This window comes from Oncorhynchus gorbuscha, linkage group LG20, assembly GCF_021184085.1.
Source record: "Oncorhynchus gorbuscha isolate QuinsamMale2020 ecotype Even-year linkage group LG20, OgorEven_v1.0, whole genome shotgun sequence".
NCBI classification, from domain to species: domain Eukaryota; kingdom Metazoa; phylum Chordata; class Actinopteri; order Salmoniformes; family Salmonidae; genus Oncorhynchus; species Oncorhynchus gorbuscha.
Window position 1 is genome coordinate 40,079,730 of NC_060192.1, and position 18,644 is coordinate 40,098,373.

At 43.8% G+C, this 18,644-nt stretch overlaps 1 protein-coding gene across 2 annotated transcripts in view; it reads left to right on the forward strand.

Moving 5' to 3' along the window:
- Nucleotides 1-285: 285 nt before the first annotated feature.
- Nucleotides 286-18,644, forward strand: part of LOC124007011 (glutamate receptor ionotropic, kainate 1-like) — a 116,181-nt gene continuing 97,822 nt past the window's right edge. For both annotated transcript variants that reach the window (XM_046317245.1, XM_046317246.1), the window contains exon 1: nt 286-683. In XM_046317245.1, coding sequence (XP_046173201.1) covers nt 569-683 — 115 coding nt within the window. In that variant the 5' untranslated portion in view covers nt 286-568. The remainder of the gene's footprint in view (nt 684-18,644) is intronic.

Consider the following 18,644-nt stretch of genomic DNA (forward strand, 5'->3'; position numbering starts at 1 on the left):
TAAAGCTTTTTCATCAAACTGTCCTCATCCTCAAACAATTACTTTCATGTTTGGTGAAGGGAGAGAGAGAGAGATTACATTTAACCAATTACATTTTGGATGGCAAAGTAAACGCTCAATTTGGAATAATGGAATAACCACGTGAACGTAAATGGATTTGAGATGTGCGTAGCTGAGTTGAGCAAGCGAGTCGTCACTAGTTACCACAGCCATAAAGTCATAAACCGTGCCCATTTCTACAATTTATCTTCTTCAAATGTGATTTTAAATCTAACCACACTGCAAACCTTATGCCTAGAACTAAATTAAGACCAAAAAGCCCATGTTTGTTTTCATACATTTTTACGAAATAGACCATTTTACTTTGTAGCTGTGGTAACTAGTGGAAACCGAGAGCGCAAACAAACGAAAAGAGAGCGAGAGAGACAGAGAGAGAGGAACCATAGTTGGGGGAGCATCTATTTATCTTCCGAGGAATGCCTGAAATCTTCGAGGCGATGGGGACTGTTCTCCGGATTATTCTCTGCATGGATCAGACTACGTGTCATTTCACTCTGTCGGTATCGGTATGATTAACGTAAAGTTGGATTACGGGAGTATGGAGAGGAGGAAGAGCCTGTTTTCCTGGCTGGTACTCTTCACGGTGCAGTTCAGCCGGAGTTCACAGCAAGTACTCAGAATAGGTAAATGCAATGGGCGGCATAGGCTAATACCAATACTATATATACTATTGGTTTCATATAGAGAATTGTATCTGCAATAGTAGTATCTATTGTCGACAGTAGTATCTGTCCACAAGCCTAGTATCCACGTCTATGGTTGGTATAGTCCATTGGTCACTAACCTTTTCTGACTGAGCCAAGATCACTTTTGCGAGTCCCAAATACAAGCCGAGATCTACCGCTCAGAAGTTTTTCTAACGTGACTTTAATTAAAACGCCTATGCAACATAACCCAATTAATAACCGTTCTGTAATAAATAGGCTATAGTCCCAATACATTTTCACTGCATATATGCTATGCCTGAATTGCCAATGTTGTTCTTCTCAAACCATTTATATATATATATAAATTAAAGCACACACAGTGCATTCAGAAAGTATTCAGACCCTTGACTTTTTACATTAGAGCCATATTCTAAAGTGGATTTTTAAAAATGTAAAAAATTCTCAGAAATCTACACACGATAACTCATAATGACAAAGCAAAAACAGGTTTTGAGAAATTGTTGCTAATTTATAAAAATGTTACTGAAATATCACATTTACATAAGTATTCAGACCCTTTACTCTGTACTTTGTTGAAGCACCTTTGTCAGTGATTACAGCCTGGAGTCGTCTTGGGTCTGATGCTACAAGCTTGGCACACCTGTATTTGGGGAGTGTCTCCCATTCTTTTCTACAGATCCTGTCAAGCTCTGTCAGGTTGGATGGGGAGCGTCGCTGCACAGCTATTTTCAGTTCTCTCCAGTGATGTTCAATCGAGTTCAAGTCCGGGCTCTGGCTGGGCCACTCAAGGACATTCAGAGACTTGTCCCGAAGCCACTCCTGCATTGTCTTGGCTGTGTGCTTAGGGTCGTTGTCCTGTTGGAAGGTGAACCTTCGTCCCAGTCTGAGGTCCGGAGCGCTCTGGAGCAGGTTTTCATCAACAATCTCTCCGTACTTTGCTCTGTTCATCTTTCCCTCAATCCTGACTAGTCTCCCAGTCCCTGCTGCTGAAAAACATCCCCAGAGCATGATGCCACCACCACCATGCTTCACCGTAGGGATGGTGCCAGGTTTCCTCCAGATGTGACGCTTCGCATTCAGGCCAAAGAGTTGGTTTCATCAGACCAGAGAATCTTGTTTCTCATGATCTGAGTCCTTTAGGTGCCTTTTCGCAAACTCCAAGCGGGCTGTCGTGTACCTTTCACAGAGGAGTGGCTTCAGTCTGGCCACTCTACCATAAAGGCCTGATTGGTGGAGTGCTGCAGAGATGGTTGTCCTTCTGGAAGGTTCTCCCAACCCCACAGAGATGACCATCGTGCTTTTCATCACCTTTCTGACCATGGCCCTTCTCCCGATTGCTCAGTTTTGCTTGACAGTTAGCCCTAGGAAGAGTCTTGGTGGTTCCAAACTTATTCCATTTAAGAATGATGGAGGCCACTGTGTTCTTGGGGACCTTCAATGCTGCAGAAAAGTTTTGGTACCCTTCCCCAGATCTGTGCCTCAACACAAAACTGTCTCGGAGCTCTACGGACAATTCCTTCGACCTCATGGCTTGCTTTTTGCTCTGACATGCACTGTCAACTGTGGGACCTTTATATAGGCAGATGTTTCCAAAACATGTCTGATCAATTGAATTTACCACAGGTGGACTCCGAGTCTCATAGCAAAGGGTCTGAATACTTAAGTAAATAATTTATTTCAGTTTTTTATTTGTAATAAATTTGCTAACATTTCTAAACTTGTTTTCGCTTTGTCATTATGGGGTATTGTGATGTAATTATGGGGTATTGTGATGTCATTATGGGGTATTGTGATGTCATTATGGGGTATTGTGATGTCATTATGGGGTATTGTGATGTCATTATGGGGTATTGTGATGTCATTATGGGGTACTGTGATGTAATTATGGGGTATTGTGTATAGATTGATAAGGATAAAAAAAAACATTTAGAATAAGGCTGTAATGTAACTAAATGTGGAAAAAGTCAAGAGCTCTGAATACTTTCCTGAATGCACTATGTACAGAGCCTTCAGCAAGTATTCATACCCCTTGACTTAATCCCCCATTTTGTTGTGTTACAGAATGAATTCAACATAGATGCAAAAATATGTATTCTTACCCATGTACACAATATCCCATAATGACATCACAATACCCCATTACCCATGTACACAATATCCCATAATGACATCACAATACCCCATTACCCATGTACACAATATCCCATAATGACATCACAATACCCCATTACCCATGTACACAATATCCCATAATGACATCACAATACCCCATAACCCATGTACACAATATCCCATAATGACATCACAATACCCCATAACCCATGTACACACAATATCCCATAATGACATCACAATACCCCATAACCCATGTACACAATATCCCATAATGACATCACAATACCCCATTACCCATGTACACAATATCCCATAATGACATCACAATACCCCATTACCCATGTACACAATATCCCATAATGACATCACAATACCCCATTACCCATGTACACAATATCCCATAATGACATCACAATACCCCATTACCCATGTACACAATATCCCATAATGACATCACAATACCCCATTACCCATGTACACAATATCCCATAATGACATCACAATACCCCATAACCCATGTACACACAATATCCCATAATGACATCACAATACCCCATAACCCATGTACACAATATCCCATAATGACATCACAATACCCCATTACCCATGTACACAATATCCCATAATGACATCACAATACCCCATTACCCATGTACACAATATCCCATAATGACATCACAATACCCCATAACCCATGTACACAATATCCCATAATGACATCACAATACCCCATAACCCATGTACACACAATATCCCATAATGACATCACAATACCCCATAACCCATGTACACAATATCCCATAATGACATCACAATACCCCATAACCCATGTACACACAATATCCCATAATGACATCACAATACCCCATAACCCATGTACACAATATCCCATAATGACATTACAATACCCCATAACCCATGTACACACAATATCCCATAATGACATCACAATACCCCATAACCCATGTACACACAATATCCCATAATGACATGTGGACAGATTGATGAGGATGTTTATATATTTTATTTAATCCATTTTAGAATAATAACGTAACTAAATGTGGAATTGGTGAAGGGGTCTGAATACTTTCTGACTGCGCTGTATTTGGTTGACTTTGCAAATGCCGACACTTTTGTATGTTAAATGTTTTGGAAAATTGAAACCTCTTGAAAATGATTTTTCTATCTGAAATTTTTTATTGGTTTCCCCAAATACCTGAGGGGAAATGTCATTATCACCATGTCATAAAATGTGCTAATTTTAGTTGATAAAGAAATTACAGAAATTGTGCCTAAAATGATTTTATATAAGATTTCACATTCATTTTATTTTTTGAGGTTATCTCAATAATATGTATTCATCATTATCATGTCTAAAAAGTGGAATTTACTCCTGAGGTGCTGACCTGTTACACCCTTGACAACTACTGTGATTATTATTATTTGACCATGCTGGTCATTTATGAACATTTAAACATCTTGGCCATGTTCTGTTATAATCTCCACCCGGCACAGCCAGAAGAGGACTGGCCACCCCTCATAGCCTGGCCTTTCTAGGGAGTTTTTCCTAGCCACCGTGCTTCTACACCTGCCTTGCTTGCTGTTTGGGGTTTTAGGCTGGGTTTCTGTACAGCACTTTGGGATATCAGCTGATGTACGAAGGGCTTTATCAATACATTTGATTTGATTGTCTAAATGTCCATATACGCCTCGATGATAATCAGAAACATGTATTTACCACATCAAAATCTTAATTCCTAAAATAATGTAAAATATTACCTTAAGAACAAGCACACAAGGTTCACATATGTAACAAAAACCATCAATATCAATTGTAATTTAATACAGCTTTGCCTGAAAATATGTACCATTGCGGTAATGACTTAGCATTGTGGTAATGACTTAGCATTGTGGTAATGACTTAGCATTGTGGTAATGACTTAGCATTGCGGTAATGACTTAGCATTGTGGTAATGCCTTAGCATTGTGGTAATGACTTGGCAATGTGGTAATTACTTGGCATTGCGGTAAGGACTTAGCATTGTGGTAATGTCTTAGCATTGCGGTAATGACTTAGCATTGCAGTAATGACAGAGTGTGGTGGAAATGACATTTCATATAAAACAACTTATGAAAAAATACCATTTAACATTTTAATGCCACAGTTGTGTCATTTGTTTGAAGATATAGAACAAACCATTCGTTCCAATTCATCCCAAAGGTATTTGATGGGCTCATTTCTGTACGGACCTCGCTTTGTGTGCGAGGAAAGGACCTTCCCCAAACTTTTGCCACAAAGTTGGAAGCACTGAATCGTCTAGAATGTGATTGTATGTTGTAGCGTTAAGATTTCCCTTCACTGGAACTAAGGGGCCTAGCCCAAACCATGAAAAAAAGCTCCAGACGATTATTCCTCATCCACCAAACATTACAGTTGACACTCTGCATTGAAACAGGTAGCGTCTCCTGGCATCCGCCAACCCCAGATTCGTCCGTCAGACTGCCAGATGGTGAAGCGGGATTCATCACTCCAGAGAACATGTTTCCAGCGAGCTTTACACCACTCCAGCCGACGCTTGGCATTGAGCATGGTGAACTTAGGCTTGTGTGCGGCTGCTCGTCCATGGAAACACATTTCATGAATCTCCCGACTAACCGGTATTTTACTGACGTTGCTTCCAGAGGCAGTTTGGAACTCGCTAGTGAGTGTTGCAACCCGAGGACAGACAATTTGTACGCGGTACAGCACTCGGCGGTCCCGTTCTGTGAGCTTGTGTGGCTGAGCCATTGTTGCTCCTAGACGTTTCCACTTCACAACAGCACTTACAATTGACCAGGGCAGATCTAGCAGGGCAGACATTTTATGAACTGACTTGTTGGAAAGGTGGCATCCTATGACAGTATCATGTTGAAATCACTGAGCTCTTCAGTACTGGCCATTCTACTACTAATGTTTGTCTATGGAGACGTCAACAGTGAAGAGGCGACTCCGGGATGCTGGCCTTCTAGGCAGAGTTCCTCTGTCCAGTCTCATCGTCAACAGTGAAGAGGCGACTCCGGATGCTGGCCTTCTAGGCAGAGGACAGAGTTCCTCTGCAGAGTTCTCTGAGATGCTGGTCTAGGCAGTCAGTCTCATCGTCAACACGACGAGAGTGAAGAGTTCCTCTGTCCAGGCTCATCTTCAACAGTGAAGAGGCAAGATGCTGGCCTTCCAGAGTTCCTCTGTCCAGTCTCAGGTCAACAGGGTCCAAGATGCTGGCCTTCTAGGCAGGGTTGCGAAGAGAAAGCCATATCTCAGACTGGCCAATAAGAAGAAAAGATTAAGATGGGCAAAAGAACACAGACACTGGACAGAGGAACTCTGCCTAGAAGGCCAGCATCACAGAGTTGCCTCTTCACTGTTGACGTTGAGACTGGTGTTTTGCGTGAACTATTTAATGAAGTTGCCAGTTGAGGACGTGAGGTGTCAGTTTCTCAAACTAGACACTCTAATGTACTTGTCCTCTTGCTCAGTTGTGCACCGGAGCCTCCCACTCCTCTTTCTATTCTGGTTAGGGCCAGTCTGTGCTGTTCTGTGATGGGAGTAGTACATAGCGTTGTACGAGATCTCCAGTTTCTTGGCATTTTCTCACATGGAATAGCCTTAATTTCTCAGAACAAGAATAGACTGACACGTTTCAGAAGAAAGTTCTTTGTTTCTGGCCATTTTGTGCTTGTAATCGAACCCACAAATGCTGATTTTCCAGATACTCAACTAGTCGAAAGAAGGCCAGTTTTATTGCTTTAATCAGAACAACAGTTTTCAGCTGTGCTCACATAATTGCAAAAGGGTTTTCTAATGATCAATTAGCCTTTTAAAATTATAAACTTGGATTAGCTATAACACAACGTGCCATTGGAACACAGGAGTGATGGTTGCTGATAATGGGCCTCTGTACACCTATGTAGATATTCCATTAAAAATCAGCCGTTTCCAGCTACAATAGTCGTTTACAACATTAACAATGTCTACACTGTATTTCTGATCAATTTTATGTTATTTTAATGGACAAAAAAATGTTTTTCTTTCAAAAACAAGGATATTTCTAAGTGATCCCAAACTTTTTAATGGTAGTGTATATAGATAGATAGTACCAGTTAAAAGTTTGGCCTTGGCTACTGTATGGGTTTTCTACAACTTTAATTTATCGCTAACCTTCTGGAAACTTCTCTATGTTTGTGAAACTCAAATAAACTGCAGAATGGGGTGGAGGGAGAGAGAGCTATGTGGATACAGTGACCTGTGGATGGATATTAGATAGAGAAAACAATCAATGAAGGATTTTTTTTATTTTACCTTTATTTAACTAGGCAAGTCAGGTTAAAGAACAAATTCTTATTTTCAATGACAGCCTAGGAACAGTGGGTTAATCAGGGGCAGAACGACAGATTTGTACCTTGTCAGCTCGGGGGTTTGAACTTGCAACCTTCCGGTTCCTAGTCCAACGCTCTAACCACTAGGCTACCTGCCGCCTCTACACTCTAACCACTAGGCTACCCTGCCTCCTCTACACTCTCACCACTAGGCTACCTGCCTCCTCTACACTCTAACCGCTAGCCTACCTGCCGCCTCTACACTCTAACCACTAGGCTACCTGCCTCCTCTACGCTCTAACCACTATGATACCCTGCAGCCCCTACACTCTAACCACTAGGCTACCTGCTGCCTCTACACTCTAACCACTAGGCTACCCTGCCGCCTCTACACTCTAACCACTAGGCTACCTGCCGCCCCTACACTCTAACCACTAGGCTACCCTGCCGCCCCTACACTCTAACCACTAGGCTACCCTGCCGCCCCTACACTCTAACCACTAGGCTACCCTGCCGCCTCTACACTCTAACCACTAGGCTACCCTGCCGCCCCTACACTCTAACCACTAGGCTACCCTGCCGCCTCTACACTCTAACCACTAGGCTACCTGCCTCCTCTACACTCTAAACTCTAGGATACCCTGCTGCCCCAATGAATGTTCTTTTTTTCTTCATAATCTGCACATACAGTAGGTTTGCGAGTTTTTTTAGGGTCATTGTGGAAAGATCCAATAACCTTTGACCCCAATAACAATAGGTCGTGTTAATATTATCTCAGCTTGAATATTGCGGTCTGATCTTCTTTACGTAAGTACACCCTATAAGGATTAAGGGACGCTGTCCTCTATCCTTCATGGAGGATTTGACCGTTTGGTGGGTGATTCTGTTAACGTTTCCTCACGGTGAGTTAACAGACTGCGGGATCCGGTGGCCCCTGCGACGCCCGATTGTTCTCCTGTCTGTTGCCCTCCTGTGGGCACGCGCCTCCGGTTGGCTAAATCACATGGGAGGTTTTTAATGATCGCCGTTCCGTCCCGTTAAGCTTCTTTACAAAGAAAGGCCTGATTAGACTCCCCCCCTCCCTCCCTCTCTCCCCCCCCCCTCCACTCATCCCTGGAAGAAAGAGAGATTGGACTGGAAGCCAGAATCAGAAATCCTTACCTTGCACAGCCCCGTTTTTTGTTAACAGGCAGGATGACCGTACAGCTGCCAAATTTCCCCAGAGTCAATTAACACGGGTGAACTTTTTCCCCAGTTTACTACCAGCTCTAATCGGAGTGTTGCAATGCCGTTTCTCATCACAAAAGGGGCTGCTCCTTGTAATACACTTCTATAGGCTATTTATTCATCAAAATAGCCTATTTTGCATTGATAAACAAATATAATCTCAGGGACTGTTGAAACCGGAAACCAAACAACAAGAATCCTCCCTGAAAAGGCATTTTGTTTAGCAGTAATAACTAGTGATTACAGGCCATTGTGAAATGCCTGAATCTACTGTAGCCAGCTAGTTAGCCGTGTGCTTTTTATCATTCATGACCAAAACATGATGTTCTATTTCTTTTAGTAGATATGGGAATGAATACACAAGCAGGATATCAAACTGGGAGGATGTTTTAGGTTACAGCGGCAAGTATAACAATATTTGCCAAGGCATATTTTTCTTCTTCTTATAAATCAGATTATTTATGCAGGAAGCTAAAAAGGCTAGCTAGCTTGCTATGTTTTTATGCACACACACACACACACACACACACACACACACACACACACACACACACACACACACACACACACACACACACACACACACACACACACACACACACACACACACACACACACACACACACACACACACACACACACACACACACAGAGTTAATTAGCTTTGAATGTGCATTAATCCAGGGGCGCAACTTTGGTTTTAGAAGTAAGGGGGGGGGGCATCATTGATTTGTATTTTTTTATTTTATCCAGCTGGATAAATACTCCAGATAGCCGACCCGACCCGTCGGAGGCATCTGCATGGTCCTAAAGCACATCTTTGTCTTGTTTTGTATCATATTCCAATGATAAATCTAGCCGGGGCAAAAATGCAATTTCAGAATGTGTGTGTGGAGGGGGGGGGCATGTCCCCCCCGTCCCCAGTGACGCGCACGCACACACACACACCTCAGTCTGCTATGACACCACTTTATCAATCAGTGAGAGAGATGGATGCATTGAAGACTTTAGAAAGGAGGGAGAATGAATCAATTATCACACATAACACTCCTGTCCTAGCCAGCCTATGGAGAGGTGCTAAAACACATTCTGCCCTAGATTAGTATGGATGCCCTGTGCAGGGATGACAATAGGAGATGAAGATGAAGATTAGTGTAGAGACTCAGAGCTACAAAATGGCATTCCATACACTGCAGTTGAGGAACAATGGGAAAGTTATTATGCTTTGAAAGTTGATAAACATGTAACTGCACTTTTGAGAAAATGGGGCCTTTTTTAAATGTTCTGGTACACCTACTGGAGAGCTCTTCTTTGTCTACACCCATTCAGCATTGTCCACACCCTCTTAAGCCTTTAGCCCCGCCCATTCAGCATCGTTCACACCCTCTTAAGTCTTTAGCCCCACCCATTCAGCATCATTCACACCCTCTTAAGCCTGAGCCCCACCCATTCAGCATCATTCACACCCTCTTAAGCCTGAGCCCCACCCATCTCTTTAAGGTTTGACATGTGAGGCAATGTGCTAAACAGAGTGAGTACAGTAGTGTGCTAAACAACCAAAGGTTTCAAGGCTGAAAGTAGTAACAGTAGTAGCCTACAATAAGGAACTGAGATGCACTGAGATGCGGTGCCTTAGACCGCTGTGCCACTCGGGAGCCCACATATGGTGGATGGATCACAAGTGAATGGGTCACTATTGTCTAGACATGTACACATGTTCATGAAATACAATAGATGGCCGTAATCACCCAAAGACACACCTGGTGGGTTATGTAATCGTTTGGCGAAGTGGAGTCTAGATAGCTAGCTATACAATGAACCTAATAGTGCTTTCAAGACAGGGAACTTAGAAAAACACGAGGTCAAATGATGAGGTCCGTGATCTTCAGGTCAGAAAGTTGGAGCAGAATCTTTCAAAATATTTTTGTTATCGGTCTTTTCTTTTTTTTTTCTCTAACAGAGTTCCCAGTTGTCTTGAACGTGGCAATACTCCCAACCCATACTGATTGCCATAGCTAGCTACCATGCATGAATCTGCAGTTAGCTGAAGTTAACCAACTAGCAAGGCAAAAGTTACACATAACTTTAGCTAGCCAGCCAGCTAACGTAACAGTACGCTTTAACTTGCAATGAAAACAACTTTCTGACAATTAGAAACGTATACATGGATGACCGCTTTCTCCCTCTCTGCCACGGATGCCCTTAGTTGGAAGATGTTATCTAGAAACAGGTATTTTATACAACAGCCTTCTGTGTTTCTCTCTTTTCAACTCCCTCCGCATATTTGCAAACGAACACCATAATTTTCTCCATCTCCTTAGCTATCATACTCTGCTTTACACCAGGCATTCTACTGGTTTCAAAATTCTGTCAACTTCTTCTGTGACAACAACACTGTTGATCGCCATTTCTTCGCCATTGCTGTCATCAGAAGACTCAACAATGTCTGGATCAATTACAATGTTTTGACCTAAATCAGGGATTTCCTCATCGTCTGATACATTTTTTCAGCGTGGCATAATCGCCCTCCAGAAACACTTTTTGCAGTTCTTCATGATACAAAGTATATGGACACCCCTTCCTATTAGTGGATTTGGTTATTTTGGGCACACCAGTTGCTGACAGGTGTTTAAAATCGAGCACACAGCCATGCAATCTCCATGAAGAGCTCAGTGACTTTCAAAATGGCACCATCATAGGATGCCACTTTTCCAACAAGTCAGTTCGTCAAATTTCTGCCCTGCTAGAGCTGTCCTGATCGACAATAAGTGCTGTTATTGTGAAGTGGAAATGTCTAGGAGTAGGAACGGCTCAGCGTCTAAGTGGTAGGACATACAAGCTCACATAACGGTATGGCTAAATGCTGAAGCATGTAGCACGTAAAAATTGTCTGTTCTCTTTTGCAACACACACTACCGAGTTCCAAATAGCCTCTGGAAGCAACGTCAGCACAATAACTGTTTGTCGGGAGCTTCATGAAATGGGTTTCCATGGCCGAGCAGCCGCACACAAGCCTAAGATCACCTTGGGCAATGCCAAGCATGGGCTGGAGTGGTTTAACGCTCGCCTCCATTGGACTCAGGAGCAGTGAAAACGCGTTCTCTGGAGTGATGAATCACGGTTCTCCATCTGGCAGTCTGACGGACTAATCTGGGTTTGACGGATGCCAGGAGAATGCTATCTGTCCCAATGCATAGTGCCAACTGTAAAGTTTGGTGGAGGAGGAATAATGTCTGGGGCTGTTTTTCATGGTCCGGGCCCCTTAGTTCCAGTGAAGGAAAATGTTAACGCTACAGCATACAGTGATATTCTAGATGGTTATGTGCTTCCAACTTTGGGGCAACAGTTTGGGGAAGGTCCTTTCCTATTTCAGCATGAAAATTCCCCAGTGCACAAAGCGAAGTCCATACAGAAATGGTTTGTCGAGATCAGTGTGAATGAACTTGACTGGCCCGCACTGAGCACAGACCTCAACTCCAGTGAACACCTTTGGGATGAATTGGAAATCCAACTGCGAGTCAGGCCTAATCGCACAACATCAGTGCCCGACCTCACTAATGCTCTTGTTGCTGAATTGGATCAAGCCCCCGCGGCTTCCAACATCCCATTGTTTTGGAATGAGATGTTCGACGAGCAGGGTCCACATACACAAACTACATGACCAAAAGTATCCACGGAGCACCCGCCAAACCACACTGTGGCGCAGTTAGTCAGATTGCTCTTGACCATGCATCCGTAAAAGTTCGCCAGGATCTTGGGAGACAGGTGGGCCTTCTTCAGCCTCCTCAAAAAGTGCAGGCGCTGCTGTGCCTCTTTGACCAGGGTTGAGGTGTTGAGGGTCCAGGATCCTCGTAGATGAAGACACCAAGGAATTTGAAACTGGGCACACGCGCCACCTCAGTGCCGTCAATGAGAACTGGGGCGTGGCTGCAGCTTTTAGACTTCCTGTAATCCACAATAAGCTCCTTGGGTTTCTTTGTATTGAGGACCAGGTTGTTGTCAGTGCACCATGCAGCCAGGTGCTTGACCTCCTCCCTGTCGGCTGACTCGTCATTGTCACTGATCAGACACCGTGGTGTCGTCTGTGAACTTGACTATGGTGTTGGATCCGTGTACAGGAAAACAGTCGTAGGTGAAGAGGGAGTACAGGAGGGGACTCAGCACGCAGCCCTGTGGCACACCGGTGTTCAGGTTCAGGGTTGAGGAAGTGAAGTCGTCTAACCTGACAGACTGGGGTCTGTTGGTCAGGAAGTCCAAAGTCCAGTTACAGAGAGAGGGGCTGATCCCTGGGTCATGGAGTTTGGTGACCAGCCTTTGAGGGAATGACCTTATTGAATGCTGAGCTAAAGTCTATGAACAGCATTCTCACATAGGTGTTGGTTTTGTCCAGATGGGTCAGGGCAGAGTGTAAAGCTGTGGAGATGGCGTCCTCTGTAAACCTGTTTGGTCGGTAGGTGATCCAGTGTTGGAGGGAGGCAGGACTTAAGGTAGGCCAAAACCAGTCTTTTCGAAAAACACTTCATGATCGTGGGGGTGAGTGCAACAGGTCGGAAGTCATTCAGGCATGATGCGGTCGACTGCTTCGGCACTGGCACAATGGTTAAGGTCTTAAAGCACTGGAATCTGTCTGCCTTAGTGATTCGTGACCGCCGGTGTGGTGGTAATACGGTCACGGTGGGACTTCCAATTTCATTGGCTGATCGCTCCTGATGACCCTGTTGGAGTCATGTCCAACCAGCCAATCGTGAAGAAGATATTTGACTACTTCAGCAGAATGGAGATGGCCTCAATGGCGCTGCCCATGTGCTCACAGAGGCCATAATTTAATGGATATAAGATTGTGACCTCTTTCCATCTCTACGGAGAAAGCAGATCTCCCAAAAGTGTACACTTGTTCACTTCCATTGATTAAAAAGGAAATCACCGGGTTTAAGAAAGGGTGGAAACTCCTTCAAACCCATGTATCCACCAATCCAGTGCTTTTTGGTTGGTGTACCCTTCAGGGATTATTGGGATGCACCCAATGAGTAGATTAAAACAGAATGAGAGGGTCAAGAGGGGATTGTTGATTGAATGGGCCTGGTAATAGGTGCCTCTGAAATTGAATGCGTTTCACAGTGAATAAATGGGTGATTCTCCCCAGACACAGATGGCTTGGAGACTTGTTTGGGAGAATGCAGAGACCGAGCGGGGTTAATAGATGTCACCGAGTTTCAGAAGTACGCTCCTGTTGAGTCACAGTGTAAAATCATTTTCACCTCTGTGACTGAATGGCGGCTGATTCTGGAACATTCTAGAATAGTCTGATAGTAGAAAATTCTAGAACAGTTATTGAGGAACATTTCTAGAACAGTCTTAGGAACATTCTACAACAGTGTGATTGGGGAGCATTCTAGAATACTGAGTAACATTCTAGAACACTGAGGAACATTCCAGAACAGTCAGATCGTTATACTTTTACACTCATAATTTCCCGATGCTACTCTGTTCTTCATTTTATTCTTATTATTATCTATCCTGATGCCTAGTCACTTTACCCTGCCTTCATGTTCATATCTACCTCTAATACCTTATTATTATCTATCCTGATGCCTAGTCACTTTACCCTGCCTTCATGTACATATCTACCTCTAATACCTTATTATTATCTATCCTGATGTCACTTTACCCTGCCTTCATGTACATATCTACCTCAAATACCTTGTACCTCTGCACATTGATCTGGTACTTCCTTTAAACCTTTAGAGGTTAAAAATGTTAAGAGTTTAATGACTATGATAGGAGATAACAGAGGATGGATCAACAATGTTGTAGTTACTCCACAACACTAACATAAAAGAAGGAAGCCTGTACAGAATAAAAAATATTCAAAAACATGCCTCATCCTGTTTGCAACAAGGCACTAAAGTAATACTGCAAAAAAAATGACATGTTAGTCCTGAATGTAAAGTGTTGCGTAAAGACAGACAGGCAGACAGGCAGACAGGCAGACAGGCAGACAGACAGACAGGCAGGCAGGCAGACAGGCAGACAGACAGATAGGCAGGCAGGCAGGCAGGCAGGCAGGCAGGCAGGCAGGCAGGCAGGCAGGCAGGCAGGCAGACAGACAGACAGACAGACAGACAGACAGACAGACAGACAGACAGACAGACAGACAGACAGACAGACAGACAGACAGACAGACAGACAGACGTGCAGTGGTACATTCTACACCTGCATTGCTTGCGGTTTGGGGGTTTTAGGCTGAGTTTCTGTACAGCACTTTGATATATCAGCTGATGTACGAAGGGCTATATAAATACATTTGATTTGATTTTGAGATAGATAGCAGAGTTTCCCCAAAATCGGAAGCCTTAGGTGAATCAGCTGTGTAGTGCTAGGGGAAAAAGCCATTTCAGTGTATGCTTATACGTTTTTGTTGTGTAAAACGAGAAAGAGAGATTCAGTCAAGTATTATATTACAATTATCGTTAAGATCCCTGTCTGTCAGTCTGGTGTGGAATAGAGGTCGACCGATTCATCGGAATGGCCGATTAATTAACTGCCTTGTTCAGGGGCAGAATGACAGATTTTTACATTGTCAGCTCAGGGATTCAATCTTGCAACCTCCAACGCTCTAACCACCTGCCTCACAAGGAGCCCAACTGTTACGTGAATGCAGTAGAAGCCAAGGTAAGTTGCTAGCTAGCATTAAATGTATCTTATAAAAACAATCAATCAATCATAATCACTAGTTAACTACACATGTTTGATGATATTACTAGTTTATCTAGCGTGTCCTATGTTGCATATAATCGATGCAACGCTGGGGAATGATTTAACAAAGGCACATTTGAGAAAAAAGCACAATCGTTGCACGACTGTACCTAACCATAAACACCAATGCTTTTCTTAAAATCAATACACAGAAGTATTTATTTTTAAACCTGCATATTTAGCTAAAAGAAATCAGGTTAGCAGGCAATATTAACCAGGTGAAATTGTGTCACTTCTCTTGTGTTCATTACACGCAGAGTCAGGGTATATGCAACAGTTTGGGCAGACTGGCTCATTGCGAACTAATTGGCCAGAATTTTACTATTGGAAGTTCCTGGTTCGAGCCCAGGTAGGAGCGAGGAGAGGGACGGAAGCTATACTGTTACACTGGCAATGCTAAAGTGCCTATAATAACATCAAATAGTCAAAGGTTAATGAAATACAAATGGTATAGAGGGAAATAGTCCTATAAATACTATATTAACTACAACCTAAAACCTCTTACCTGGGAATATTGAAGACTCATGTTAAAAGGAACCACCAGCTTTCATATGTTCTCATGTTCTGAGCAAGGAACTCAAACGTTAGCTTTTTTACATGGCACATATTGCACTTTTACTTCTCCAACACTTTGTTTTTGCATTATTTAAACCAAATTGAACATGTTTCATTATTTATTTGAGGCTAAATTGATTTTTATGTATTATATTAAGTTAAAATAAGTGTTGATTCAGTATTGTTGTAATTGTCATTATTACAAAAAAATGTTTTTTTTAAATCAGCCGATTAATCGGTATCGGCGTTGAAAAATCATAATCGGTCGACCTCTAGTTTGGAACGTTAACGTCCCCCTGTGTGTGTGGCTGGTGTGAAATGGGTTTTGAAACGTTCCAAAGACAGGGCAGGGTTTGACTAGCAGATGCCACATCTAATTTTGTTCAGTTCAGCTTCATAAGAAAGGAGACAGACAGACAGAGAAAGAGACAGAGAGAGAGAGAGGGAGTGAAATTGATGGTCTCATGTGGGGCAAAAAACTGGTGCACTCAATTCAATTATCTCTCCTTTAGCCTGATGTGCCCTCTATTCTCTCTCTCTCTCTCTCTCTCTCTCTCTCTCTCTCTCTCTCTCTCCCTCATTTAGCCTGATGTGCCCTATATCCTCTCTCTCTCTCTCTCTCTCTCTCTCTCTCTCTCTCTCTCTCTCTCTCTCTCTCTCTCTCTCTCTCTCTTTCTCTCTCTCACTGTCTCTTTCTCTCTCTCCTTTAGCCTGATGTGCCCTCTATTCTCTCTCTCTCTCTCTCTCTCTCTCTCTCTCTCTCTCTCTCTCTCTCTCTCTCTCTCTCTCTCTCTCTCTCTCTCTCTCTCTCTCTCTCTCTCTCTCTCTCTTTCTCTCTCTCCTTTAGCCTGATGTGCCCTCTATCTCTCTCTCTCTCTCTCTCTCTCTCTCTCTCTCTCTCTCTCTCTCTCTCTCTCTCTCTCTCTCTCTCTCTCTCTCTCTCTCTCTCTCTCTCTCTCTCTCTCTCTCTCTCTCTCTCACTGTCTCTTTCTCTCTCTCCTTTAGCCAGAGATCTCTCTGTCTCTCTCTGTCTCTCTCTGTCTCTCTCTGTCTCTCTCTGTCTCTCTCTCTCTCTCTCTCTCTCTCTCTCTCTCTCTCTCTCTCTCTCTCTCTCTCTCTCTCTCTCTCTCTCTCTCTCTCTCTCTCTCTCTCTCTCTCTCTCTCTCCATTTGTATGTCCAGCTGTTTCTCTGGTACAAGACAGCTAACACATCTGTTCTTCTTTTGGGGTTGAGGGATATGAAGGTCACAGGGTCTCCCCCTGTTGTCCTCCTCTCTTTCTATCTTCCTCTCGCTCCCCATCTCTACCTCCCTCCCTACCATCTCTCCCTCACTCAGTATCAGAACAAAAATATAAACACAGCATGTTAAGTCCCAAGTTTTATGAGCTGAAAAAAAGATCACAGGAATGTTCCAGAAGCAAAACAAAGCTTATTTCTCTCAATTTTTGTGCACAAATATTTTTACATCCTTTTGCCAAGATAATTGTGACTTCTGGGGAAGTTAACCAGAGACTGTCTGATGAACTGAACTCTCCTCTGGGGAAGTTAACCAGAGACTGTCTGATGAACTGAACTCTCCTCTTGGGGAAGTTAACCAGAGACTGTCTGATGAACTGAACTCTCCTCTGGGGAAGTTAACCAGAGACTGTCTGATGAACTGAACTCTCCTCTGGGGAAGTTAACCAGAGACTGTCTGATGAACTGAACTCTCCTCTTGGGGAAGTTAACCAGAGACTGTCTAATGAACTGACTCTCCTCTGGGGAAGTTAACCAGAGACTGTCTGATGAACTGAACTCTCCTCTTGGGGAAGTTAACCAGAGACTGTCTGATGAACTGAACTCTCCTCTTGGGGAAGTTAACCAGAGACTGTCTGATGAACTGAACTCTCCAGCAGACGGACCAGATTCCAACAGAGAAGACAACAACGACATACGGGCGTAAATATAAGCACATTGCAATTATTTTAGAATGAGCGACCGTTCTTATGCAAAGGATTAGCGTTTCAATTAATATAATTATCAACTGTGTGTAGTGAATTGGGTGCAGTGTAGGGGGGAGTGCAGTAGGGTTAGTGCAGTAGGGTTAGCGCAGTAGGGTTAGCGCAGTAGGGTTAGCGCAGTAGAGGGAGTGCAGTAGGGTTAGCGCAGTAGGGTTAGCGCAGGAGGGCTAACGCAGTAGGGTTAGCGCAGTAGGGTTAGCGCAGGAGAGGGAGTGCAGTAGGGTTAGCGCAGTAGAGGGAGTACAGGAGGTGCAGTAGGGTTAACGCAGTAGAGGGAGTGCAGTAGGGTTAGCGCTGTAGAGGGAGTGCAGTAGGGTTAGCGCTGTAGAGGGAGTGCAGTAGGGTTAGCGCTGTAGAGGGAGTGCAGTAGGGTTAGCGCTGTACAGAAAGTGCAGTAGGGTTAGCGCAGTAGAGGGAGTGCAGTAGGGTTAGCGCTGTAGAGGGAGTGCAGTAGGGTTAGCGCTGTAGAGGGAGTGCAGTAGGGTTAGCGCAGTACAGGAAGTGCAGTAGGGTTAGCGCAGTAGAGGCAGTGAGGTAGGGTTAGTGCAGTAGTGTTAGCACAGTACAGGAGGTGCAGTAGGGTTAGCGCAGTACAGGAAGTGCAGTAGGGTTAGCACAGTACAGGAGGTGCAGTAGGGTTAGCGCAGTACAGGAAGTGCAGTAGGGTTAGCACAGTACAGGAAGTGCAGTAGGGTTAGCGCAGTAGAGGCAGTGAGGTAGGGTTAGTGCAGTAGTGTTAGCACAGTACAGGAGGTGCAGTAGGGTTAGCGCAGTACAGGAAGTGCAGTAGGGTTAGCGCAGTAGAGGGGGTGGAGTGCAGTACAGGAGGAGGTGCAGTAGGGTTAAGCGCAGTAGAGGGGTGCAGGGTTAGCGCAGTAGGGGTGCAGTAGGGGTTAGGGCGCAGTAGAG